Source organism: Citrus clementina, unplaced genomic scaffold (assembly GCF_000493195.1).
Source record: "Citrus clementina cultivar Clemenules unplaced genomic scaffold, Citrus_clementina_v1.0 scaffold_3, whole genome shotgun sequence".
In the NCBI taxonomy this organism is placed as follows: domain Eukaryota; kingdom Viridiplantae; phylum Streptophyta; class Magnoliopsida; order Sapindales; family Rutaceae; genus Citrus; species Citrus x clementina.
Window position 1 is genome coordinate 46,434,169 of NW_006262339.1, and position 27,238 is coordinate 46,461,406.

The 27,238-nt window shown below is 33.8% G+C and overlaps 4 protein-coding genes across 4 annotated transcripts; 2 read left to right on the top strand and 2 right to left on the bottom strand.

Annotated features, from left to right (window-relative positions):
• Positions 1-2,587: 2,587 nt before the first annotated feature.
• LOC18047467 (vacuolar protein sorting-associated protein 51 homolog) lies at positions 2,588-10,244 on the bottom strand. The gene is made up of 20 exons (XM_006444428.2): positions 9,919-10,244; positions 9,087-9,226; positions 8,822-8,876; positions 8,584-8,691; positions 8,034-8,132; positions 7,791-7,868; positions 7,078-7,155; positions 6,580-6,735; positions 6,365-6,465; positions 6,209-6,276; positions 5,835-5,908; positions 5,685-5,751; positions 5,152-5,267; positions 4,660-4,923; positions 4,435-4,551; positions 4,247-4,318; positions 4,101-4,151; positions 3,587-3,817; positions 3,325-3,501; positions 2,588-3,153 (listed from the first exon to the last, which is right to left on the bottom strand). The coding sequence occupies exons 1-20, from the start codon at positions 10,087-10,089 to the stop codon at positions 3,034-3,036; spliced, it is 2,343 nt and encodes a 780-aa protein (XP_006444491.1). The 5' UTR covers positions 10,090-10,244; the 3' UTR covers positions 2,588-3,033.
• A 3,160-nt stretch (positions 10,245-13,404) lies between these two features.
• Positions 13,405-14,591, top strand: LOC18047493 (bZIP transcription factor 53). Its single transcript, XM_006444430.2, has one exon. It carries the CDS (start codon positions 13,935-13,937, stop codon positions 14,370-14,372), a length of 438 nt encoding a protein of 145 aa, XP_006444493.1. The 5' UTR covers positions 13,405-13,934; the 3' UTR covers positions 14,373-14,591.
• Positions 14,592-16,221: 1,630 nt separating this feature from the next.
• Positions 16,222-16,970, bottom strand: LOC18047494 (calvin cycle protein CP12-2, chloroplastic). The gene has a single exon (XM_006444431.2). The coding sequence runs from the start codon at positions 16,881-16,883 to the stop codon at positions 16,491-16,493; it is 393 nt and encodes a 130-aa protein (XP_006444494.1). The 5' UTR covers positions 16,884-16,970; the 3' UTR covers positions 16,222-16,490.
• A 3,316-nt stretch (positions 16,971-20,286) lies between these two features.
• LOC18047495 (probable glutamyl endopeptidase, chloroplastic) lies at positions 20,287-25,643 on the top strand. The gene is made up of 11 exons (XM_006444433.2): positions 20,287-20,625; positions 20,977-21,958; positions 22,068-22,196; positions 22,566-22,865; positions 22,946-23,404; positions 23,518-23,583; positions 23,840-23,900; positions 24,001-24,150; positions 24,323-24,460; positions 24,655-24,965; positions 25,267-25,643. Coding segments are annotated over exons 1-11 (2,862 nt in total). The 5' UTR covers positions 20,287-20,360; the 3' UTR covers positions 25,268-25,643.
• Positions 25,644-27,238: the final 1,595 nt, after the last annotated feature.

Consider the following 27,238-nt stretch of genomic DNA (forward strand, 5'->3'; position numbering starts at 1 on the left):
AGTCATGGTAAGTCATGATATGTCTAGTTATGAGTGAAAATATTTTATCACTGCGAATGGTGTTCTTATGTGTATAACATTACATTAATTTCCTATAGCTGATATTTTTTTTCTTAATTGATTTCATGGATTAATTATATGCAGGCATTCCTCATGTATGCTTGTATGCTTGGCCAGAGGAAGAAAGCACTTTGAAGATAAAAAAAAAAAAGAAAAAAACTTTTTAAATGGTTGTAATATGTTTAATTGCGACTTTAAAATTACACGAATTTTCCATTAATCATTAGATTAATTTAGTTCTTTAAAGACTTAATTTGTGCTAAGAATTTATATTTACTGCTATGCAGAAAATGTCAATGAAAATTATTAAAAAAAGAAGTGAAATTAAATTAGAATTTTAAAAAATTCCACATCATCATTGGTTTGAATTGTAACTGGTGGCATAGGATCAGATGTCTTAAGTTTGAACTTCGTTGTGATTTCGAATTCCGAAGTATCTATATCAATAACTTCAGCTATCTTCTCCACCAATGCGGCATATGTTGTCGATCGTGGTATCATTATCCCTTTAGCCTTTGAACTTTTGAACTTATACTCGTCATTTTGTTTAATCCATTCACCATTGAAGAGAATAGACACACGTACCAAAACCATATCTGATGATACAATAAAAATAATAATATTAAATTTCATATACAAGTAACTACACGACCTACATGACCTACACGACTATATTACTTACACGACTTACACGACTATATTTCTTACATTACCTACACGACTATATTTCTTACATGACCTACACGACTTACACGACTATATTACTTACACGACCTACATGATTAACTATATGACGTACACAGTATCAAAAGAATGCACGACTCGAAATATTTTCGCCATAAATAAGTTATATTGCTGAAAAAAATAATTAAACAACCTACATTGCATATATTTCTACGTATAAGAAAAAATGGTGAAAATAAAATATTGTAATGTGAGGAAAATTTCTAAATTTTCCTAAAAATTAAAAAATTTAAAACCCAACAACATTAACATACCTTATTGGGTTGTTTAATAAGCAATGCACCTTTAAAGAAAGAATGGGTGTTAAAGAAATGAATACATAATTGTATTTGTGTAAGAAGTTATGGGAGATTTTGAGAGATTCTAAGAGATTTTGAAAGAATCGGCAGCACAAATAGATTTAGGTGAAAGAAATGAGGAAAGAAATATGAAGACAATTCATTGAGTGCATTTGATGCATTCATTAAGGGTATTTCCGACTTTGCTCACATTTGTTAGGGTATCCATGAAAACCAAAAAGGGAGGGGGTATTTAAATAATTTTAAAACTATTAAAGGGTATTTAATTAAAAACCCCGATATAATATGGATTTTTCAGTTTTAATAAAGAATTAAAGATAAATCTTGATGAACGGTCGTGATCGAACATAAGAGGAAAAATCATGCCGTGGTTTTGATTTATCATGATTAAGTTAAAAAAATTAAAAAACTCCACGACATGTCGTGTTAAAAATGATATTTCAAATGATATGTAATACACTTTCACCATGGTAAACATCGTATGCCATGTCAAATTTTCTACCCATTAAATTTTTTTAATTAAAAATTACAATTTATTTTTTAAAATCACACTACATTCAAATTGTATTTAAAAAAATATAGCAAAACATTTTAATTTGTATATAGATGTCACTCTTTTGAAAAATAGGAAACATTGATAGAATTTCATATAATTCATGCAAATTTCTCATTTATTAACAATGTTATGCTTGTTCATTTTAGACATCTAATTTGTATCTAAAGTGATGTATCACATAAATTATTTATTATCATGATAAATAATTTTATTATTTATTATTAACATATTGTTTTTACAATCTAATAATAAATCACTTATAAGATATCACATCATTTAGAATATAATCTACATAATTATAGAGTGTATTTGAGATTAAGGTTGGGCAGCTGTAATTTAAAAAGTACAACACCAAAATATTTGGTAAACACTAACTGCTGTAACTTATAGTCTATATTAATATAATTTTTTACTTATATAATAAAAAAATTATTATATTTTTAATAATTTTATCAAAATTATTATTTAAAATTTATATTTACTACATATTATTAACTTTTATTTAATAGTTACAATTTTTTTTTCACAACCATTGTAATTTAAAAACTACAATACCTAAATCCCAAACGAAATTGTACTATTATTATACTGCAGATCCCAACAGTGTAGTAGTCAAGTTTTCATCATTCGCATGCTATACAAACTTCATCCCCCGATTCATGCATACGAGATACGAGCATATCCCAAGACACCAAAAGCGAGAACCACAAATCAAGTGTAAAGAACACTCGTTTTATTCGATGGATCACGCTTACGATCAACTGAGGATCATAGTTTTATTAGACTACCCATCTAGCAATACAATATTCCTCCATCAAATATAATTCATATCTGTTCGCATCGACTGCAATAATCAAAGACAGATGGCAAAAGATAGGGAAGAAAAACAATTAAAACAGAAACCATTTAAGGTCCCGTACTAAGAGACTTTGGCAGGAAGGACCCCAGTACATAAGCCTAATCATATTCATAAGAGTTTCATATACAGATACATCCTATAACTGCGGGAACATTCCCAACAGTCTGCACATCATAACCACACAGGAAAAATGAAATCTGATGTGCAGCAGCACTAAATGGCACTGTCCCAAGGTTAAATGGTTTATCTCAAACTGCAATAGTTAAGTTCTATTCCTTGAAAACTTCAAATAGTTTCCAACTTCCAAAGTTGTGCAGTATTATCACTTCAAAGATGCAATCAATCACCAGACTACTTAAAGCAGTCCCAAGGTGTCAGTAGGCAGATCATTCATCCAGACATACACGACATTGTGTCCAAAGAATCTCATGCAACTGAAAGCATTACAGGCTCAAGAAAATGTTAACCCACCAACTGATTAGGAAAGGCTCATCACCAACTCTAATTTCCAATATTTACGGAGATACTGCATTTAGGTCCCTTGTTTTTGCCAATTTTGCTTGTATGAGTTTGTCCAAGATGGGAGGCTCCAAAGGAATTGGGTCAAGACAACGTTCGGCAGCAGCAACTATCACCTGCAGATCAACAGATTAAGTCCATGTGTCATAAAATTTTCCTCTTCTCACCTTCCTGGAGTGTCGGTATGAACTTCAGTAAATAAATAGCAATCGAAAAAGAGGTGATGCCAAAGGACAAGTTGCAGGAAATAAATTTTGTTAAATGGAGTGACAAATTTTTCCTATCACCTCATCAAGCAAAAAGTCAATGGCAGCTTCATCTTCAACGGTTTCCTTTAAGGGAGTTCTAAGGTACTGGACATCCAACTGAATTTGCTGAAATCCACTTCGGTTATAAGTCTGGAGTCGGACAAATTCTTGGAAACTTTTAAGGCTAAGTTTTACTATAGTTGTTATAACTGACTCCTGCAATTTATAAACAAATGTAGTTTATCCAGCATCAATAAAGATACTTTTTTCACCATCATTTTGAATATTAGCAGTCTCATACCTGTGTATATTCAACTTTGGTAAAAATTTCGACCTTTTGCTTGAACAATTTAGCTAGATGAGTTTCCAAAAGCTGGCTCCTGGCCTTTTGGGTGGTTGACCGACTCAATTTATCCTCTCGTAATGGATTACTGCGAGAGGAGGTGGTGCTGCCATTACTATCAGTCCGACGATGCCTACGCTGGAGCCCCTGTGGTAGAATTTGCTTTACCTCATCTGCTATTGCTCTCAACTGAAGCATGAAAATACCGGAGGAGTATAAGTTTCTCTTTTTTTATTTCAATCACTGAATAAATACTTACATGTACATGTTTTTCATTCAATGAATAAATACTTACATGCACTTGTTTAGAACTTCTAAGGCATATAGAACTCTAATATTTGAATTAGTTAAGACTGGCATCCAAACAGATACTCTCAATTTTCAATTTTTTTTTTTTGATGAGTCAATTTTCAATTTTGAATCAACAGACAAGAACCCAAAATTTCAGTGGAAATGAGGATGATGCACCCACCTCTTGAAGAAATAAATCAACAAACATGTGGACTTCTCTTGGCTCCTTGTGCTGAAGAAAATTTGAAAGTATTAGGAAAGTTGAATGCCATACTATCTCTCACCAGATGCTCTCTAAATGCTCAGAATATAGTTATATGCACTGACCTTGACCCAATTAGGCGTTGTCAATCTTTTCCTCAGGAGAATTGATATCTTCTGATTTCTCATGTTTATGTACTGAAAAAATTATGTATCCATAATCAGATGTTTGACAAAGTTCTCAAGTTATAAAAAAAAAAAAATTCAAATGAAACTTAGAACGTGACAGACAGCATATGATATTAAACTCATACATGATGCAGAAGTTTTTCACCAGAAGACCGAAAAATCCGACAAATTTCCCCTGGGACAAAGGCAGGCCCATTTTCATAGCCTCTAACACCACCACCAGAGAAGGAAGCAGCTATCTCCTGACAAATAAAACATGAAAACAAGTTATTGAGAAGACAGAAAGATTAACTATGTTATTCTATCCTTTCAGAAAAGAAATAGCACAAAACCAAAAGGTGGTTCCTTGCCTCGGTAATTCGTGGGATGGCAGTTTGCTCAATGAAGACAGATAGTTGGGCCAGTACCAAAACAAGCCCAACAAGAACTTTGTCACCCTGCGTTCCCTCCAAACCTTGAACTGGACTAGATGAGTTATTTCTTCCCGAAAGCAATAGGAATCGGTTGTCAAGTGCCCTGAAGAACTCTTGAAATCCTTCTTGAACCCAATCAATAATCAAGTCTTTTAGTTTAACTAGTACCCCAATCTTGTCATCAAGAAGTTGGCGGAATTCCTGGAATATGGAATGAGAAATGGAAGATGTAAACTGGCCATTTTGAAACTGCAATAGATGAGCACTGACAAGTTCATCCAACATATGACAAACAAAAAGCACAGATAGAGGAGGAAGAATAAAAGAGCCAAAGGATTGTTTCTCAGGAATGCAGTATGTATAGACATGCAAGTCCATGATTTTTGCATGCATAAAAAAGCACAGTTCTCATGGCATTTTAAATATTACCAACAAGACATCCATGCTGCCTTGAAGTACAGCTTTTTTGCTGGCCTCCAGGGCAACCTGCAAGGGGCATTCTTCCATTCCCTCCTTTTGTCCAACATAAACTTTTGTAAGGGCATCTGCCAGTTTCAACAGAATTTAACTCAGAATACTACACTTTCAATCAGATTAACTTTAAGTTGTTGGATAAAACTATCCATTCAAATTTGTAAGAGCATGTCATCGAGCGATTTTTCATTCAAAGCTAATATCATTTCCCATCACGGATAGTACCAGAAGTGAAAGCATTAAAGTGAACTTGTTTTCTGGTGATCTGACAGGACACAATCTTCCAGGTTTGGCAGAAGAAGCACGGACTAGATCACTAAAAGGTATGGGGCAATAAAGGAAATCTAAACTCTTCAAAGTACAAGTTCGTATCTCTTTCCAAAGGGATTAATAAATAAATAATAAGGTACTAAAAACATAAATAAAATTTTCTATTCATAGTTATTTTGAATCTTTCCCAATAGTTAAAACTAAGATGGCAGAGTAACCTGATATATCATGTAGAAGAAGAGAAAATTGGCTGGCAACATAATGTTTGACAGTAATCTGGGCAGCCTGAAACCACACAGGATTAATCAGTATAACAAACTTCATCCTCATCAAGAAAACAATTTAATAATAACAATCCGAAGGAAAACCTCCAGGGAAAACTCTGAGAGAACAGCTTCATGTAACACTTCATCCATCAGCAAAACATCTTTCCAAATCATTCCTGCATATTTAGTGAAGCATTTCAAACAACCAAATTCAAGAAGGAAAAAAGGAAGTTTAAATTTAACAAGACTAAATATAAACTACGGTAAAACTTGATTTTACAAGGTCATGAAGAAATTAACAGCATTCCACGAATGATATACAGAATAAGTGATGTCAAGTACAAGCACCTTTTCAGGAAGGCCTTGTAGCCAACTTGAATAATAAGAAAAATTCAGGTACCTTTTGGAAAAAGTAAAATTCAGACAGCAAATTCAAGAAGAATAGACGTGGTGCAGGACAAAATAAAATTACTTACGAAGAACACCCAATAAATCAGCTGAGCTTATTCGTTTCTTTCCATACTGCTCAGCAGTTTCAAAGTTCCTAAAAGAATAAACAATAAACTACATTTAACAGCCGTCATGATCCTTAAGTTTAATAAAAAAAAATAAAAAAATCGGCATTGCCTCACTTGGTAACCAAATCTTGCACAAGTCTAATTAGCTGCTTCTCTGCGTCGGGAAATATTACTCGATAAGCTTGAACAGCCTCCACAAATTCTCGAACAGAAGCCTGAGTTGAGAAAATCAAAAGACATATATCAAATTGGGAACCAACTCAATTGGCTCAGACAGCCTATACGTACCCAAAATCTGAATCATAAAGGTGCTATTTAGTTTGAGTTACCTCATGAATTGTAGAAGGAACTAACTCGGTAGTTTTTTCTTGTTTAGAAGGATCATTTGACTTCAATAAACAATTGCTTAAATCTTCGTCCTTAAGCTGAAGGTCCCCAAGAGATTGTTCCAACTTTTCAAGCAGTTTTGCCTTCAAGCTGTCCACCTATCAAAACATGAATGAGCGGTTATGTGAAATATGCAGCAGATAAGGACATTTCAAATGAAATAATGAAAATCTGAAAGTTGGACGTGTTTGAATAAATAAATTCAATGGCAACAGCATTTGTTTGTCATAAATGCTGCAAAAGTACAGACTCCGGGACATCAAAGATTCCCAAACATAGTGTTTCAATTCAAAGGACGAAGCAGGAAGAGAATGTTTTCTTCCTGATGAAACAAATTCTCTTGTATGTTATCACATACCACAATAGTTAATTACTTTTCCCCATTTAGAAGTATAGACTATTAAATTAACGGAAAAATAAACCCAAATCGAAGTACGAACCGGAAAATCCAACTGCTTAAGAAGAACTGCAGCCTCAGCTCTTGCATGTGTAGATTCTGAATCTGAGAACAGCTTCCCCTGAAAAGTAAAAGTTCACAAGACACAAGTTTTCATCCCAACTAAAACAGGATAAAAGGTCTTTTCAGTTCTTCAGATTAAACTGCATTTTTACTTCCTGCGTTATATGAATAATATGCATGCTTCAGGTAAGCAAAGATTTTCCTACAATGACTCCTGGTTTTGCAAACTAAAAAGTAACACATCTAAGGCCATAAATCAATACATGCCTGTCTGCAGTTATGTGCAGGTACTATGGATAACTCACAATGGGCGCAAGGTGTTATCCACATATTTTCAAGAAAGCTCCATTAACATAACAAATAGCTTGCTAAGACATTTTCAAATATGTTGGACAAAATTAGCTTACATAGTATAGTTACTTAATGAGCCGGTACTCTTCTTAGTAAAGTGATCAAAGTCCCCTGGCTTACTGCCAACCCCATTTACTAGGCATTCAGGCTTACTTTGAGAAAAGATGTAATGGCAACCATAAATTCTGACACATTTCATCCCTAAGATTCAATCCAAAATATAAGAATGTTGCAAGTGAAAGTTAGGAAGATCTATCCACCGATCCTATACTTTCAGCTTTGATTTGGTCTTAAGCAAAATCAGCCAGCTTAACTCAGTACACTTAACAAAGAAGAAAATACCTGCAAGTTCTTTATTACAATGGCAATTGCTTCTTCAGATGCTCGCTTACAATCCTGGAATGAAGAATCCCCATATGCCTAGCGAGAAGAATATAACAGAAGGTCAAAGCTTCAGAAACAGATGTCAAAGCTTCAGAAACAGATGAACATAGAAATATAAAAATCATGCCCGGAAACAAAAAGCAAAGCAAAAAATTGGCAAAGAGATAGACTGAACAATGGAATAAAACAGTCAGAATTGACCTTAAAAATTGGCAATGCTCCAGTGTAGAACCTGACTGCATCAGCATAGGCTTCTGATTCGGTACATTTTCCAAGTCTAGCAGGTAAATCATAAATGAACTGCTCTTTATCACAGAAGAATATATCTGTTAAATGCCTTAAATCGTAGATTGCCAAACCAAGACATACATAAAGCATAAAATTGGTAACTCAAACTGCTGATTATGAATTTAAAAGAAAATTTTATTACATGTCCAGCTGCTACTATTAACCGCAAATCTTTTAAACTGCTCTCAGCACAAGCTTGAGCAGCCTGACTAACTTTGTGGATCGTTAAGGAAGCCAGCTATATCAGGCTATTCTACTGACTTAGTACCACTGCTGCAACATGCAAGTTTATAATTTATATTTGTCCTTGTTGATCAACCTCATAACCAAGTTAAGAGGATTGAAAAAGCCCAAAAGTGATGGATTCAAATCCTATTTCTCTCACAGACATGCACATACGTACAAGCACACATTTGCAGACACTGAGACAAAGCCAATAGAATGTTTGATAGTTATTTAATACCTGAACTTTCCGCAGAAGGTTGCGCTTGCAATGTAATTTCTCTATATGTTCTCTCTTTTCAGAAAGAGAAGTGTTGACCCCGTCACTTCTAGATTGCACTGACTTTATCTGTAAGATTGGTGAAGAGAATGCATACCTTATCATCCTTTTTATTTTCTTCATTTTATCTTTTTAGTTTATCAATAAACCATGATTCAAAGAACAGATTTAACGTGGTAGTATAAGATCTTTTGCATACCTTCTCAAGGAGTTGTTCCATATTCGCTTCCATGCCCACAATATTACTATTCATCCTGTTACAAGGGCATACATTAATATTTCGTAAAAGAGGGTAGACAACAGAACCACAACATTAAACAGCATGTTACTGGTATCTGCTGTCTAAAAGCCTGGCTCAATAAAAAATATAAAGCTGATGAACTGTAAAAATACCGAATTATCACCCATGTATACTGTAACTTGAGCCATCACATACTCAAAGATCAAAGAACCGAGAAAACTACCTTTTGATTGTGTCAGTGGCGCTGATAAACTTGCTGTAATTTTCATAGACTAACATCTGCAAGTCAGTATCAAGATTTTTTATCTCAGCAGCCATTTCAACATGCCTCTGCAGAAGCCCTTCCAAACTCGACTTTTGTACCTATTCCATTTCAAGACACATATCAAGGATCAAAACTTTCTGATATTCAACTTTTTTCCAACAAGAGAACAGTTAGACTGAACTTAATATTACCACCACATTCGTATTTCAGAATAAACTTGTCTACTCAAATCCATCTAGTTGGATGAATCTGAACATTTATACATGTTATTCCTAAAATATCCACATATATTTCCAAATTTTAGACCAAATCATTTCCCTCTCACAACCCTCAATCACATGATTATCTCCTCTTTTAACCTAATGAAGGCATAATTCGCTTGATCACAAGCTCATCTCTGCTTCTACCACACGCAAGCATTCTTTTAAGAAGAATAAGATAAACTAGCATATAAACCAACCATTTTCCAACATAGATTTCCCAGTCAGTGCACCAGTTAGTCACTCCCTAAAACCTTTTTAATAATAAAAAAAACACTGCATACAGTTATCATTGAAATCAGATTCAGTATGACTAATCAATTTTCATCTCAAAGTTCAGCCTACTGACACATTCAAAATTCACGACTTATGTTTAGCATCAATGCCCCGGCTATATTAACCAGTAATAAACCATAGATCCTTTCGGTTGAAATTTAAACCTCACAACAAACACGCAATTAATATATGTATCGTCATTATCGGATCCGTGTAGATAGTACAGAGTGCAAAATCAGAAGGCCGTGGCGTACCAGGAGATTCATGTATTGATCAGCATCGAATGAATTGGTGTCGATTGCATCTAACGGTACGTATTTCCCAGAAGATTCATTGGGCATGGAAGGATCGGGAGCGTAGAAGCTCGACAGCAGATCTCTCATTCTCTTTGCTTTGTCATCCAACGGAACGTCGTCCACGGCCATTTTCTCCACAGAGTTTCCACTATATTATCACTAACTAAACTACTTACTCTAAAAATCAAATTTCTATGGGATCGAACAAAACCAAAATCAATTGGCTGAATTCACTTGGTAGAAGAAGTTGAAAAGCGAAAACCAGACGCAGAACTGATTGGAAGGAAACAATAAAAAATAAAAAATGAAGACAACGAAGATCAATACGACGTCGCTAGCCGGTTACCAAAGTTGAAACGACGACGTTATAGCTTAGCTTATTGTTTATTTAATTTTCATCATTCCTTGTTGTAAATATTGATTTAAGTCAATCCCTATCTTATATGTAATGTAAAATTCATCCTCTCAAATAAACAGTATGTAAAAGTGTATAAGATAAGAGATCCTTGATTTAATGATTTTGTCCGACATATTTGGACTTAATTACTGATACCGAGTAAAAATTTGATTGCTATAGACGTGTTTAATAAAAAAATATATAATTATGAAATAAAAATAAATAACATACGATAAATATAATTTTTAAATAAAAATAATTAACATATATTAATTTTTTTATTATATAAGTAATAGATCAATTCAATTTAATTTTTTAATTATAATAAGTAGTATCAATTAAATATTTTAATAATATAATTTACTAAACAAGCCTAAGATTAACATAATTATATAACCTTATAAGCAGTATAAAATGCTTGACATACACAATTCAATAATTCAAGCATTATACATCATGACATTAACGTTGGCTATATTAACATCCTATTATTGCATGATGATAAAATTGACAAGCTTATTCGAATTCCAACCCATTAGTCGAATTCATTCAACAAACAAAGTCCAGTCACAAACTTAGTGTAGGTGACAAATCTTCCCACCTGACAGCTGCTGTGACAACAAAGCATCATGAAATGTTGACGCGTCGACATAATTAATATCTTCTGTGAAATGAGGATGGTGTTGTAAACCAAATTATGGGTGCAAACGCCAAATACTGTCAATAAACAAAAGCTAAAGAGACGTGGCCCAGATGTAAATTCTTAGTCACTTAGGCCGGGTTTAAAAAGCCCATGACCAGGTCGCATTTTTTATCTATAAAAAAAAAATTATATTTTTAATATTATTTTATTTTTTTGTGATTTTATAATTTTTAAATTTATTTCAATGAAATTAGAAATAAAAAATAAACTTTAAATGTTTAAAACTTTACATATATGTAATAGATGGCTAAATAAATATAATTATTTAAAATAATATATATTTTATAATTTTTTTTAATAAAATTCGAATTTCAAGCCAAATCCGAGACTTATCGAGTGATGTCTATGACTGATCTGACTTCATCCCTGGGTCTGGTATGGGTCAAAATTAGGCAAGTATTTGTGACACCCCTAAAAGAGAGTCAATTGAAAATAAATAAGCTAATTATAAGGTAAGTTGTGCAGAGTTTCTATTAATGGATTTGTCTTTACGTTTCAATCCTTCATGTATTATAAAAAATAAGATTTAAATTATAAAATGGAAGGTCATCTATTTATAATAAACTAATGCCTCTCAGTTTATGTCTAAGAGGCATTATATTATTTGTTACTACAATTCAATCGGAGAGTTATATGTGTAACATGCCATTAATTTAGTTGTGTGCAACATACAGTCAATTTCGTTAAGTGCAATTTGCAGCACACCCTTTGAATTGATGGGTGTGTTTCACACATGCCGGATAGACAATCCATAATAGATGAACATTAAATCAAGACGATCAAGCCTCTGTGCAAAGCAGATTGTGTTAGAAGTCAAGCAGAACTACGAGGCAAATATCATTAGAGCAAAGAATCGTTCATTGCTCGTCAACAATACAAGCTTCCAAGCTTCGAGAGCAACTTCATCAAGTATCTTCGAACAACACTCTCAGCTTTATTCAATCTCTAATGGAGCCTTTTTGTAATTTCATTTTAATGGAAAAATAATTTGATAGTTATACTATATATATGATATAATATATATGCATTTGCAGCCAATCGGATTATTTTTCTTCTTAGAGTGATACTCGTGTCTAATTTATTTATATCCCCCTGCATCTTAATTTGTTGGATATATGTATGTATGTACATAATTTTTTTTTCATCAACATGTACCATTTTTTATAATGTTTTACAACACATTTGATTAAAACTGACAATGTTTTAACTCATTATTTATAATTTCTGCTTATTATCAAAATCGTTATAATCCTTTCTAACACAACAAATTAAAAGCAAAATTTTGTAGCATGCTCGTATAACTCTATAGTTTAATAGTGTTATAATATATAGTTATTTGCTAAGCACAACATCGTATGTTCGAAACATGTCAAAAGAAGAAATAAATCAATGAATAAAGCGAAACTCCTTCTTTGATTTCCTATAGAATAGATGATCATTTGCGTAAGTTTCGGTGGGCTAGTCCGCAAGATAGTTTCATTAAACCGTGTAAATCCCGCCATCAAAAAAAGGAAGAGTGTGAATCCCACACATTGCTTGGCGATACTGATGAGCCCACAACACTTGCCCAGCAGGCCAGCAGGATAATTAGACTATATTATAATCGCCTGCCACTAATATAATTTGATCGATAACTTTGTTAGTCGTTGGTACTTGCCCAATTAACGAAAAGCCGTGCTGCCCGCGCATCACCTAATTATTTTATATATATAGAGAGAGAGGGAAGATTGCAATTTCCTAACTAATAATTATTTTATTCACCTTACATACATTTCTCACATGCACAAAAACAAGAATGCTATATAAATTTATTATGTTTTTTAATATCATTTAAAATATAAAAATCTTTTAGTTCTCTTAAAATAATAAATGGGTTCCTTAAGAAATTCAGATCATCTAATTTTTTTACAGACGCTAATTAGTAATTTATGAAAATAAAAATAATAAACGAATACACCTAAATTGTATATGACTTAATGTATGTTGTCATAAATTTCTTAAATGACCAAAAAAAGAAAAATCTGTTTCCTTGGTTGGCAGGATTTATATGCCGGACGGATAACCTGTTTTCATTTTTCCATATTAATCAGTTCCGTAATTAAGTTTCCTTTGTAACGCCTCTAGAAGCCGAGTACAGGAAATCAGGAATCGCCATGGAATATTCTAAAAAAAGGGAAAGTGCTCTTGAAGGTGCCTCAAAAACTTTAGCGCACAGCTGGCGTCACTCAACACGCCAGCCATTCCACCGGCACCAACCCCCTGTGAAAATAGCATTAAAAAAACATTAAAATGCCACAATTTTTTAATTTTCTTCGACCAATAGTAACCCATCTACTCCGCTATAAAAGCCCCACTACATGGCTTCATTAACCTTCTTTCGCCTCGCTCAAGGATTAGCTCGCTTTGACAATAGATCGTCTTTTGCGTTTCGTCTTTGTTTCGTTCTTGCTAAGCAACAGCTAAGTTATCTTTTTCTCTCTTTCTTTTCCTTTTATCCTCGCTCCTAAATAGTCCTTGAATCTTTAGATCTGATCCAAATCCAGGTTTTTTTCTTTGGTTTTTTACTTTCAATCGCTGCCTTCTGTTGGATCTGGACTTATGCGAAGTTAGGGTTCTGAAAACAACACCAATGATTCTAGATTTTCTATGAGTTATTCCGTCCTTATGAAGAGAATTAGAATTCTTCACTCTTTCTCGGTTGTATTTCTCTACTGGTTCTACGTGTTTTCATGAATTAGAAATCTCAATTCTCTCGTTTGATCACGCTTTCTAGTATCCAATTATTTTAATCCATTTTCTTGTTTGCAACCCTCGATTTCTTAATTGTAAGTAGTTAAATTTATTAAACTAGAAAAAAAAAAACAAAACAAATTTATGGCTTCAATTCAAAGACAAGGAAGTTCCGGCTCCGATAGCGACCCGCGATATGCGAACGTTGACGAGCGGAAAAGGAAGAGGATGATATCGAACCGTGAATCGGCCAGGAGGTCAAGGATGAAGAAACAGAAGCAGATGGAGGATTTGGTCAATGAAATCAACCATTTGGAAAGCGCCAATGCCATGCTTAAGCAAAACATTGATTCATCTGTCCAACGCTATGTTGAAATGGAGTCCGCCAACAACATTCTGAGGGTTCAAGCTATGGAGCTGACTGATCGTTTGCGCTCCTTGAACTCTGTCCTCCAGATATGGGCTGAGATCAGTGGCATTAACGTGGAGATTCCTGAGATTCCAGACCCTCTTATGAAACCTTGGCAGCTTCCCTGTCCAATGCAGCCACTCGTGGCTTCTGCCGATATGTTGCAGGATTAGGATGGGTTTTCCACCTTGTCGATGCTTGAAGGAAGTTGGTCTTTCTGGTTGTCTGTTCTAGGATTTGTTATGTTTTATTTTCGTTGAATTGTTAAGTTAGATGAACGCTGGTATGTGTGTTCTTTCCAAAGAGGAGTGCCATTTTGCGGACACCTGTTATCTGTTTATATTTATGGTTTACTTATTCTGTGTTGAATGGGATGTGCTTTTTAGATTGAACATTTTGCTATCAAGTATTTTTGTTTGCAGTGTGCTTGATATGAGGAGTGAATTGAATGTTTGTTAGGGCCTGGATAAATAGTTCATCTGCTACATATCTTGTATTTCAATACCTAGGACTAGGAGTAGGGGACGTTCACAGCTATTTATCCATTAGCATACTGTATCAAGCACTGCTTGGTTCTCACTTCCTTTTCCCTATTGTAACTTGCTCTAGAATGGAGATGATTAGATTGCTTTGGTTATTTCGCTTGACTGATGAATGTCAGTTTCCATGAAGTACTAATTATGGTTTGATTATTAGAACACTAAGCAGCTATGCCTTTTACACTGAGTTTTTGAACGATTCAAGCAGTTCTGCATTGCTTTCCACTTTTGATCTGCTGTTGAATTTGATTATGAAATATTAAATGTTCAGAGTTGTTGCCGTTGAATGTTTTTGCATCCCTAGCTTGTTATCATTCACAGCACAGATAATTAATAATCTCCTTTGCCTGAGACTCTTAAATTATTTCATCTTTTCTTCATCCAGTTGCTGAATGAACAAAGTGAGGCATGCAAACCGATAATGGCTCATTACTTCTTTTAATGCGTGAAATCTATTAAAATCATTTCTTCGCATTATATACTAAGCTTGATCTACAAATATATTATGGGCTCGACCATATGACCCCTCTTCTGCTGAATTAGTGTTTGTAAAAGGAGATTTACTTGGCTTGTATTAACATGATTTTTCCTGAATGGTTGGTTTGGGCTCAAAATTCACTACTGCCCGATTTTCACCTGGTAAATTTATTATGAATGAGCCTTTTTTTCCCCCTTCCACTTGTTAGTTGCGTTGTTGATGGATATAACAATGAAGATGCTGATTGCGTTGGTGATGGTTATAAAATGAAGATGCTGAAGAGATATTATTATGTATTTGGATGTTCCAGTGAGATGAAACGTTGAACAGACACAAGAAAACACGTTCCTAGCCTCCTAGGCTGACATAATATAATTTTTAAACAATTTTGCAGAGCGGCTTGGTGGGTCATAGAATTTTTCGATGCCAGCGTATAACCATGTGGAATTTAATACTACCGGGTGATACCGTTTTCAATTTTGTCTGCAAGATGCGTGACTGGCAGTCCAACTGATGACAGCAGTCAGCCGTAGCCGGTAAACGGGCTGTTTTAGATAAAGAGCAATCTGTTTGTGAAAATTTCAAAGCCTGCGCCTTCAAAACAAGCTGTAGACGGGTTAATTAGTTTTCCACAACCACTAAATTAATTATTTGAGTAGCGATTAATTACAAATATAAAGAAATTATTTTTCAGTTGTCGTAGTAACGTAAGAGCACCCGGTTTTTTCGGCTTTTTAAATCTGGTTAATTGAGGACTGATAAAATGACAAATCTTTTCCAGTTTACAAATATTTTATACAATTCTGAATGAGTGTGTTTGACGAGCTTTTCGATGGACGAGTTGGAACCGCCACTGTAAACAACCAACAGAAAGCCCAATGCTTGTTAAAGACTGACTGGCCCATACCGTTTAAATAGGTTGGACATTGGACATGCATGCAAGGATAGTCCACGGATAAGAATTAAGATACCAACATCTTTCGTTCACCAGCGAAGAAGATAAGATTTTTCTCATAAAGGGGGAGCATAAGATTAAAATTTATAAATGTTTCATCATCATATAAACAAGTTACTACAAACATAACATAAAAGATGCGATTGAAACATAACCGCTAAAAATCAGAGGAACTATTTATCATTCAAGTCTCCATATGGTATTGTAGTATATGAATATCAAGGTGACCAAAACATCACGATCCCATCACATAACAACATCCAAGGACTTAAAAAGGAGAAAAAAAAAACATAATTAAAAGAGCATAACGACGATGTTATCAATCTTCATAAGTGCGGCACTCATCGGTCTCTGGGTTGTCCTTACAGTAAGCCTCCAAAGGATCGGAATCCTTCTTCCTCTCTCTAGCATGGCTGGCCGCGGCACTCAGCTCCTCCACCTCGTCCCATGCAGCAGCACACTCGCCACTAGCAGGGTCCCCCTCGCACGCCTCCTCTGCACTCTTGATGCTTTGCTCCACCTTCTCTGAGATTCTATCGGGAGCAGCTCTCAGGGGTTGCATGTGCATGCGCCCTGTTCTAAACTGAGCGGGCCTTTTCCTTGATGGGTTGTTGAGCCACAGAGACCTGCTGGGTTGAACCTTTGACTTCGGGTCTGTGATTTTGGCAAAGACGCTGGGAGTTGAGAGATTGACACCGGCTATTGTTGCCATTCTCGCCTCTTGCTCTTCTTCTATTTTGTTGTTTTGGCTTTGGTAATACGGTCTATTCGGAAATGATACCGTGATGACAGCAGATTTATACAATTGAAGCCCATAACGCTTCGTGAACACATATTTCTTATCATATGACGGCCAATTGTAGACTGGCACGTAAGACTGGCTTGCAGATATTTTCAAAGAATATCAAACTTTCGTGTTGCTACTGTTTAACCATGCCTTTCGAGGGGGAAAAATAGTAAGAAATAAAAAGGGCGAAAAAAAGATTATTACATTTTTAGTTTTTGAAGATAAAACATGGCAAATTATAAAGCTAGATACCTACGCTATTTTTAATTATCGGGGTAAATAAAGAGCGTGGGAAATATCAAAAAAGGGCAAAGGCCAGACACTTGAAGGGGCTGTTTGATCAATTCAATTCTATAGCCCGTAGTAGAAATACATGACACTACCAGAGTAGTATTAGTGGGCGGTGGTTACAATTTCTCTCAACCAAAGAGCCTTTGGATATAAATAAATAAATCAATAAATGAAAAAAAAAAAAAATCTTTGATTTTTATAGAAGAAGTGAAAGGGAAGTTCTTCTGAAAAATGAAGTTACAGCTATTTGGCATTAGCCTGTTTCTCTCTCAACACATGCCTGGTGTTCTCGGTATCACCGCGCTACTTCAGTACTTCTACATTCATGGGCTAGTTGGGTGGCATAATTTATGTTTCGTAGTGATCATTTTACATGTTATTTGTTAATAGATTCAGAAAGATTTTCTCATCTGGAAAAAAAAAAAGATAGAGAAAGATTTTGACATTAAAATATATATATATATACAAAGTCAACTAACGCAACACATGATAGATTGAGTAATGTTTTCACATAAAAAATAAAGTTAATTAATACGTAATATGTTAAAAATGATTATTAACACATTATTTAAAATACAAATTTATATATCAACTATGTACATATAGCATTACTCATCACTTTCAAAGAATATATCCGCAGCAATCATGATTAAATATGATATTGTTTAAGATGGGAGAATTTAATTTTCGCAATCATACATGGTACACACATAATGAAGTTATAAATAAGTGTTATTACAATCCGTTGTAAATTTGTTAAAATTACTGTGGGATCAGAGCTGGATTTAATGCATGTTTGGCATGGTTTATTTGATAACAATAAGTACTTATTTAATTTTAAAACATCTTCTTAGAATTTTTATTTTTATTTGGTTATATTTTGAGCAAAGTTTTTGTGGATTAAATAAGTTATTTTGCCTATACTACCAAAAACTTAAAATTTCAGTTTTTAGAAAGAGAGGTTTAAGATTTTTTTTTAAAAACTAAATTATCTAATATACTCCATTTTTTACTTCCCAACGTTAAAACATTTCTTTTGCGAAGAAAGATTAGTTGCGCGCTGTCGAGCACATTATTATGCTCGACGAGTCTCAAAACACTTGATGATTGCCTGAACTATTATTAAACATCAACTGATGATCAAGTGATACATGGCCCTCAAACATATTATTATGTGCGACAATCTCTTCTTTTTATATCATAACTTTAAAAACTTGTTTATTAAAATAAATTTACAATTTTGAATAAGATCTTACATCAACCTCCAAAGAACTACAATATTTTTAGTAAAGTTATATTTGAACAGTTGTGCTAAATGGAGCCTTAGAATATAACAATTCTCTTAGTGGAGAAGAGAGTAATAAATTTTTTAGTTATTGTTCATTCTCTGTCAATTAATTTATGAGATAATAAAGATTTTAATATAAATTAAAAAAAGTATTAAAAGTCAAAGATTCTAATGTTAAATAATTAATTATTTTAGAAAAATGAAAAGGTAAAAAAATTAATTTTTTTCCTTGTACAGACTAAAAATGAATTAATTAATGTTTAGAAAATATGAGTTGGTATAAAAAAAATAAATCTTAATTGTAGAATAATTATTAATTTGAAAAATGCCTAAAAATAGAATTTTCTATAATACGTCACTTAAAAAAATAACTAAAAAATAAATTGTTATTAAAATATGGGCTTTGTACTCTAAGCAAATACCTACATTTAAAGCCATCTTTAAGGTAGCGTTTACATTTTAGATTAGAGTGAGAATCCTGAAGAGTAGGAATCTTAAAATTAAGAGTGTGGAATGAGAGTGAGAGTAATTGTTTACTTACACTGAAATGAGAGTATGAAATTGTCTTGGATTAGGAGTAAATAATTTTAAATTACAGTTTTACCCTTATTTAAAGAATTGTAATTTTTAATTACAAAATTAATAAAAAATATATATTTGAAAAATAAAATATTTATTTTATTATATTTATAAATTAATAATAATTAATAATATTCTTAATTATGTAAATCATAATTTTTTATTAATTTTAATTTGAATTATGTAAATAAAAAATTATTAATAATAGCAACACAAATGAAACATTATCATTGATAATATAGTACAAAATTAATATTTTCTTAAAATAAAATATTTATTATTATTAATTAAATAAATAATAATATTATATTTTCAAATAAAGATAGAATATAGTAATATTATTAATTCTCTATGAGTATAATAATATTATTTTTAAGTAATTTTAACTTAGAATCAATGTAAATTCTTATTTTTAACTAAATATAATAATATTATATTTAAATATGTTTAATATTATTATTTTAATAAATTTAATTTATAAAATAACTTACTGATATTATTTAAATAAATATAATATTATTTATTTTATTTAATTAAATTTAATAAAATAAGTATGTTTATTATTATTATTTTTAATAAATGTAATTTATAATATAATATAATAATATTATTTATTTTATTTTATTAAATATTATTTATTTTATTTTAAATATAAGGGTAAAAATAAAAGAAGGAGAGTGGATTCTCACTCCTACCTCCCCATAGAGTGAGAGAAATCTACATTCTTCACTCCCACTCCAAAATGTAAACATTACATAAGTGGAGTCTCGTAATTTTTCTTATTAATTCAAAGAATACCATACTTAATTATAGAACTTTACTAAAAAAAAAAAGAGCATAATTACTCTCATTTGACATTTGTAACAGTTTACACAACAAAACACGAAGAAACTTACAAATTAAGTCCTAAACTGTCGCCATATTTTCTCAAATTGTAATGGCTGTGTTTCGTTGAATGTAAGAAAATCCTAATTTATGGCAAAGAGCCGGGATATAGGAAAGACTAATCACTAATGTCTACAGTGGCCCAACCGAATCAACAAGAAGAAACCGAACACGTAAAATTATGACGACATTGTGACGTTCCGACCTGCATGCTCACTGAACACACCATGTACTTGCCCGCACCAAATAATTATCTTTTTGCCGCTAAGATTCTTTTCGGTTACCGCAACGACGCATGATTGGTCCGGAGAAAGTAGGCTAAAAAAAGAAAACGGACAAGGGGAAAAAAGGATGAATCAATGAACCAAATGGTGCGCGGTCTTCACAAAGTCTGTCACCGAGGCGTTTCGCTTCTCACGCCATCATCTCTCTCCCCACCGATCTTTCTCTGTCTAAAACTGGGCCGTGTCCCTGGCCACCTGAGAACTCACTCCATCAAAACCACAACCGCCATGACAGCCTCCAGGCTGCACCACTTGGTGCCTATACACTCAGTTTCTTCCAAAAATGACGGCACTAACGGCTCTTTATCTTCTTCAAATGCTGTTGCCACCGAAGACGAAGGTACTATTGACAGAATTTGTATTACTGATTGTTTCTTTTCATATTTGCTTCCGAGTGGAGTATCGTTTAATAAAACCAATTAGTATGGCGCTATCCGTTCAAATACTTTTGTATTTTGTAAATCGCGGATACTATTTTGTTTTGTAAACTTAAGTCATTTATTTGCTGGAATATTTTACAATTTAAATGCTTCTTGATAGAATCTTATCGCTATGGATTGAAATGAAATTATATTTTTATAAATTTTTTATGTTTAAATTGTTTTCATGATATTTGTGAGGCAAAAAACTGCTGTGTTATCCAATTACTACCTTGCTAGTTGATGTTATGATATCAAATCATTTGACGCAGACAACTTAGAAGGCAGATATCGCCTTCCTCCTCCTGAGATTAGAGAAATTGTGGATGCTCCACCCCTTCCGGCACTGTCATTTTCACCACAAAGGGATAAAATACTGTTTCTCAAGCGAAGAGCTTTGCCACCATTGGAGGAACTGGCTAGGCCAGAGGAAAAGCTAGCTGGTCTTCGTATTGATGGCAAATGCAATACTAGGAGTCGGATGTCATTCTACACTGGCATTGGGATACATCAATTATTTCCCGATGGTAAACTAGGGCAGGAAATAGAGATACAAGGCTTCCCTGATGGTGCCAAGCTCAATTTTGTCACCTGGTCACAAGATGGGAAGCATCTAGCCTTTAGTATCCGAATTGATGCGGAGGATAGTAGTAGCAGTAAGCTTAGAGTTTGGGTAGCTGATGTGGACACTGGAAAAGCTAGACCACTGTTTCAGTCACCTGATATCTATCTAAATGCAATTTTTGATAATTTCGTTTGGGTAAACAACTCTACTTTGTTAGTTTGCACCATCCCTTTATTACGAGGAGACCCACCAAAGAAACCTTTGGTTCCCTTAGGCCCGAAGATGCAATCTAATGAAAAAAGAGATATTATTCAAGTTAGAACCTTCCAGGATTTGCTAAAGGATGAGTACGATGAAGATTTGTTTGACTACTATGCCACCACACAGCTTGTTTTGGTTTCTTTGGATGGGACAGTAAAAGAAATTGGGCCTCCAGCTGTATATACGTCACTGGACCCATCCCCAGATGAGAAGTACATTTTGATTAGCTCAATTCACAGGCCTTATTCTTTTATAGTACCTTGTGGAAGATTTCCGAGACAGGTAGGAGTGTGGACAACTGATGGAATATTTGTCAGAGAACTTTGTGATTTGCCCCTTGCTGAGGACATTCCCATTGCATTCAATAGCGTCCGAAAAGGAATGCGATCAATCAATTGGAGATCAGATAAGCCGTCAACACTATACTGGTATGTATCTCAATTCAATGTGTGGATAAATGTGCATGAATATTAGTGACTGCTGATTATGAATTGTGAAAAATCTTAGCTAACTATCAGATTCTACTGGGGTTTCTAGGGCAGAGACACAGGATGGAGGTGATGCAAAAGTAGAAGTTACTCCACGTGATATAATTTACACACAGCAAGCAGAGCCTGTACAAGGTGAAGGACCAGAGATCTTACACAAACTCGATCTTCGCTATGGGTATGAATGTGGGCTTTGTGTTTAGACAAAGTTTTTCTGCATAATTATCTCCTGATAGATATTTAGAGAAAAATGGATCCACTGAAAACATCATTGAGCTTCCTTTCATGATATTCATGGTGTGGTGTGTGTGTGTGTGCGTATTCTGAGGACTTTTCAAACCTCAGAATTTCCCAGTTAAGTATGGAATACCAGAGATCAGGTCAACACTAGCCAAATTGGACGAGGTTCCCATTCTTGTGAACTCAATCATAACTTTGTTGTGTGCATTTAAATTGCTCTGTATAATCTTTAAACTTGCTTTGCCAATCTACCTAAGTTTTAACCCAGGAATTTGTTTTGATATATGTGATCTTGGCGTTATCCCAGAGGGATTTCTTGGTGTGATGACTCGCTGGCACTAGTTTATGAATCTTGGTATAAAACAAGGCGAACAAGAACCTGGGTAATATCTCCTGGATCTAAAGATGTGGCTCCACGCATACTGTTTGATCGGTCATCAGAAGACGTATATTCTGATCCTGGGTCACCCATGATGAGAAGAACATCCACTGGGACTTATGTGATAGCAAAGATTAAAAAGGAAAATGATGAAGGCACTTACATTTTACTTAATGGAAATGGCGCTACGCCAGAAGGGAACATCCCCTTTCTTGATTTGTTTGACATGTAAGCTCTTTAAATCTCTGACTCTCCCTTCTTGTATTGTGTTACCCCCTGCCATAGTTATCTAAACCAAATTCCATCAGAAATACAGGAAGCAAAGAACGAATATGGGAGAGTGACAAGGAAAAATACTACGAGACAACTGTTGCTTTAATGTCTGACCAGACTGAAGGAGACTTGTATCTTAATCAGTTGAAAATACTGACTTCAAAAGAGTCAAAAACTGAAAATACCCAGTATTACATCCAGAGCTGGCCAGATAAGAAATCTTGCCAGATTACCGATTTTCCTCACCCATATCCTCAGTTGGCATCATTGCAGAAAGAGCTGATCAAGTACCAGAGAAAAGATGGGGTTCAACTTAGTGCAACATTATATCTACCCCCAGGCTATGATCCATCAAAAGATGGCCCTCTTCCATGTCTGTTCTGGTCTTACCCTGGAGAATTTAAAAGCAAAGATGCTGCTGGACAAGTTCGTGGTTCTCCTAATGAATTTCCGCGCATAGGTTCAACATCAGTCCTTCTTTGGCTGGCTAGAGGGTACTGCCTTTGGTTTTCTGTTGTATCCATTCTATGTTTTCCTACTACACAAATTTTTGATACTTATATATGGAGAAGCTAGATCAAGTTGTAATTAAATTCTCATCCTGCAGGTTTGCCATCTTAGGTGGTCCGACAACTCCTATTATTGGCGAAGGTGATGAGGAGGCAAATGATAGGTATCATATACTGCATATTTGAATAGGGTCTAGCTGTCATTCATATGGATAATTTAATTGTTTGTAGCATCTAATGTTTCCCATTATTTAACTGGGAAAAAGAAGGGGTACCTTGATAGATGGTTCTTCGGTTGGAAGTAAATATGCATAATTCATGTCAAATTACTGCCTTCCCCCATTGGGATATTCTGTGGAATGCTGTATACAAAATTTTATATTAGTGTTCTATGCACTATTTAACCAATTAATTGATTAGGTTTGTGGAGCAATTGGTTGCATGCGCAGAGGCTGCTGTTGAGGAAGTTGTTCGACGTGGAGTAAGCCTTTTGACCTTTTGTATGGATCCTACATCCATACCGCTGTGGTGTTGACTAAAATATTTTTACAGATAACTTTTCTGGTGCTGTGCTTGTTCAGGTGGCTCATCCAAGCAAAATTGCTGTTGGAGGACATTCCTATGGAGCATTCATGACTGCTAACCTGCTCGCACATGCCCCCCATCTTTTCTGTTGTGGAATTGCTCGTTCTGGAGCTTACAACAGAACACTTACACCTTTTGGTTTTCAGGTAAAGGCATAACCATCTTCCCTTTCCATCTTTAACAAAAGACCCTTTTAGTTTCTCCTTGGTTCTGTTTCATCTTCCTTTTCCATCTTTAACAAAAGACCCTTTCCATTTCTCCTTAGTTCTGTTTCTTACTTTGATGTAAATATGATTTCCTCCATGTTAACTGGTGTAGAATGAGGACAGAACTCTTTGGGAGGCTACCAGTACTTATGTAGAGATGAGTCCTTTCATGTCCGCAAATAAACTTAAGAAGCCAATCTTGCTTGTCCACGGAGAAGAAGACAATAACTCGGGAACGTTAACCATGCAGGTCATTTGAAAGCTTCTTCTATCTTGTTTTTCACCAGCTACAAGAGCCCATCAGCTAATTAAAAATCTCAATATTTTCAGCAGGAGTAATCTCATTTATCTCAATATTTGGCTTTGTTTGTTTGACTTTGAGCAAGTGTAATAAATTTATAGCTGGCTTTTTGTTGCTTACTTTTGCATTTACACATGATGCAGTCGGATCGATTTTTCAATGCTCTGAAAGGTCATGGTGCTCTTTGTCGCCTAGTCATTCTTCCCTTTGAGAGTCATGGCTACGCTGCACGTGAGAGCATCATGCATGTTCTTTGGGAAACTGACAGATGGCTGCAGAAATATTGTGTGTCAAACACTGCTGATCGTAGTACAGACCTCAAGGTGAGTAAAGATGATGAAAGCAAAGGTGCTCCACATTTACAAAACAAAACAGTTGCTGCTAGTGGAGGCGGAGGCACAGAAGCAGATTTTGAGCATGATGGATGTCATTTGGCTCCGAGGTCATCCTTATGGTAATTTATTTATTTTCCAGTATAAAAATAGAGTATTATAATATAAAAGGTTTTCCTATCCTTGGTCCATGAGCTACTTTTGATGCCCTCATTCCTGTGACAATGACTCTCTCCACAACCCCCACCCCCCCCCAAAAAAAATTATTTTATTTTTATTTTACTGTCTTGCTTTTAAGTGGTTTCGAAATGTCTGGCACAATATTCTTGGTTAACTAGCATAAGTGTCAGAAGTATTGAAATGTTTTTTAAGGTATGGATATGATTGTGGCTAGTCAGTTATTTGTATTAAGCTATTGTGTAGATTGAATTGGCTGATGCTTGCGGCGGACTACCTACAATTGGAGCAGCAACCCATGGATGCCACAGAATGGGCACGACCAATGGATACCAGGCTGAGCAGTGCAGATTGCTCGCTCTGAAACTTCTGCATCGTCAATTTAAACCTTTTAGAAGCACAATAAAATGTAATGAAAAGACCATTTGTTATACCTGAATCATGAAACCCCACTGATCAGATGAGTAGCAGCAAGATTACCTGACAACACTAATTAAGCGCTCTTTCTTGGTTCACCTCCTTTTCAAATACTTAATAACACTGATTATTCTGACAGAGGATCGAAAGGTTGTGTATATAGTATAATGGCTATAAATTAATACTTATAAATTAATTACTTCTATTATATAATAATTTCTTGCGATCCTGATTTGGGTAGGCTAAATTAATAGTTTCGATAAATTAATGAGATAACACTTTTTTTTCTGAAAATTCTCATAATAATAGATAAATATCTACCGTTCACTTAATGTTGGGTATTTTATTATTATTTTTTTATGTAGCTTTCCACCTAAAATTTATAAAATGTATTGCTTTTTTACTTTTTTGTTAACATCGTTAGAAGATTGAACAGAATATTGATAAAATTATTATTTTGCCCTTGAATGTTTTAAAAAAATAACTTATTGGTTGTTGTTTTTAGATACTCTTGGAACGTGTTGTATTTTGGATAATAGCAAGAAATTGTAAATTCTAAGTTCCCCATAAGTGATTTTATGTTGTTATTTTTTATTGATGGGAACAAAGTATAATATTGAAAGTTTCTCACAATTGGTTTCATGATTATTTTGAACGTATTTTGGATATCTATAATTGTTTTTATTAATGATTTATTATTGTTATTGAAGAGATGTATTCACGATAGAATATATGAGCACCAGGTTCTGATTTTTGTTGTGAATGAGTTACAAATTAATTAGGGTGCTTATTTCGGTGATTTTTTATCTTCAAATTAATAATTTTGGTAAATTTATATAGCTAGTTTTGTAGCCGTTATTGGTTCCAACAACTACAAAAAGAATTTTATTTTGTCATTTCTTTTTATGTTCAAGGGCAAAATAATTATTATTTCAGTGTTATGTAAAATCCTCTATGGTGTTAATGGAAAAAAGTAAAAATGATACACTTTGTAAACTTTAGGTAGATAGCTGATAATAATAATTTAAAAAATATATTATTATTATTATAAAAATAAAAATAAAAATAAAAATTTTAAATTAAAGTTTCGGAGTTTTTTTAATAAAGAGTGAAACAATAGTGGTCAATGAATGTTTTTGCATTAATAATTTGTTAAAATAAAAAATATAATTGACTATAATATTTTATTAAATAAAATAGTACTTTATTAATACTTGTTTTTTCTTGAAAACTTTATTGATACTTGTTTTTTCTTGAAATTTATATATATATTGGATCTTATCTCTAATTTTTTTTTTTATTGCATTTACAAGTTCTTGAGTTGAATTCTATAATTTACCATAAAAAATTATGAAGTGGGTGCTTTCATGTGCGTAACATGCTGCATCATCTTTAAATTGATAAAATACAATAAATTTTTAGTTGATTAATTGTATGTTTATTGAACGGTAAATACACTTTATAAATTAATAACTTATTAATTTATCTATTAATTAATAAATTTTATATAATTCCAAATAATATTAATTTATGGAAGTTATACTCTACTTAAATTTGTTTCTGACAATCAGTATTCAGTGGTAGTGAACTTAAATATTGTTGGCCGCTTTATTTGCATAAAGAAAATAGAACGAGCAATAGAAACCACAGGCGTGCTTTTACTCGTATTATATAGAAAGCATAGTCGTGCTTTTACCCGTCTTTAAGTACGTTAAGCTGTATTAAAAAAAAGTACGTTAATCTCGCCCAGTGTCATTTGGCTGTGGCCATACCTAGCTTAGTACATCAGGAGCGATTACTA

Excerpts from the sequence above, each read along its gene's own strand:
- LOC18047494 (XM_006444431.2), bottom strand. The coding sequence starts at position 16,883 with ATGGCAACAATAGCCGGTGTCAATCTCTCAACTCCCAGCGTCTTTGCC.
- LOC18047493 (XM_006444430.2), top strand. The coding sequence starts at position 13,935 with ATGGCTTCAATTCAAAGACAAGGAAGTTCCGGCTCCGATAGCGACCCG.
- LOC18047467 (XM_006444428.2), bottom strand. The coding sequence starts at position 10,089 with ATGGCCGTGGACGACGTTCCGTTGGATGACAAAGCAAAGAGAATGAGA. Across the intron at positions 5,909-6,208 it reads TGATTTATTGGGTGTTCTTC|GAATGATTTGGAAAGATGTT; the intron begins GTAAGTAATTTT and ends CTAAATATGCAG. Across the intron at positions 3,154-3,324 it reads TTGACTTTTTGCTTGATGAG|GTGATAGTTGCTGCTGCCGA; the intron begins GTGATAGGAAAA and ends GTTGATCTGCAG.
- LOC18047495 (XM_006444433.2), top strand. The coding sequence starts at position 20,361 with ATGAACCAAATGGTGCGCGGTCTTCACAAAGTCTGTCACCGAGGCGTT. Across the intron at positions 23,405-23,517 it reads CTTCTTTGGCTGGCTAGAGG|GTTTGCCATCTTAGGTGGTC; the intron begins GTACTGCCTTTG and ends CTCATCCTGCAG. Across the intron at positions 23,584-23,839 it reads GATGAGGAGGCAAATGATAG|GTTTGTGGAGCAATTGGTTG; the intron begins GTATCATATACT and ends TTAATTGATTAG.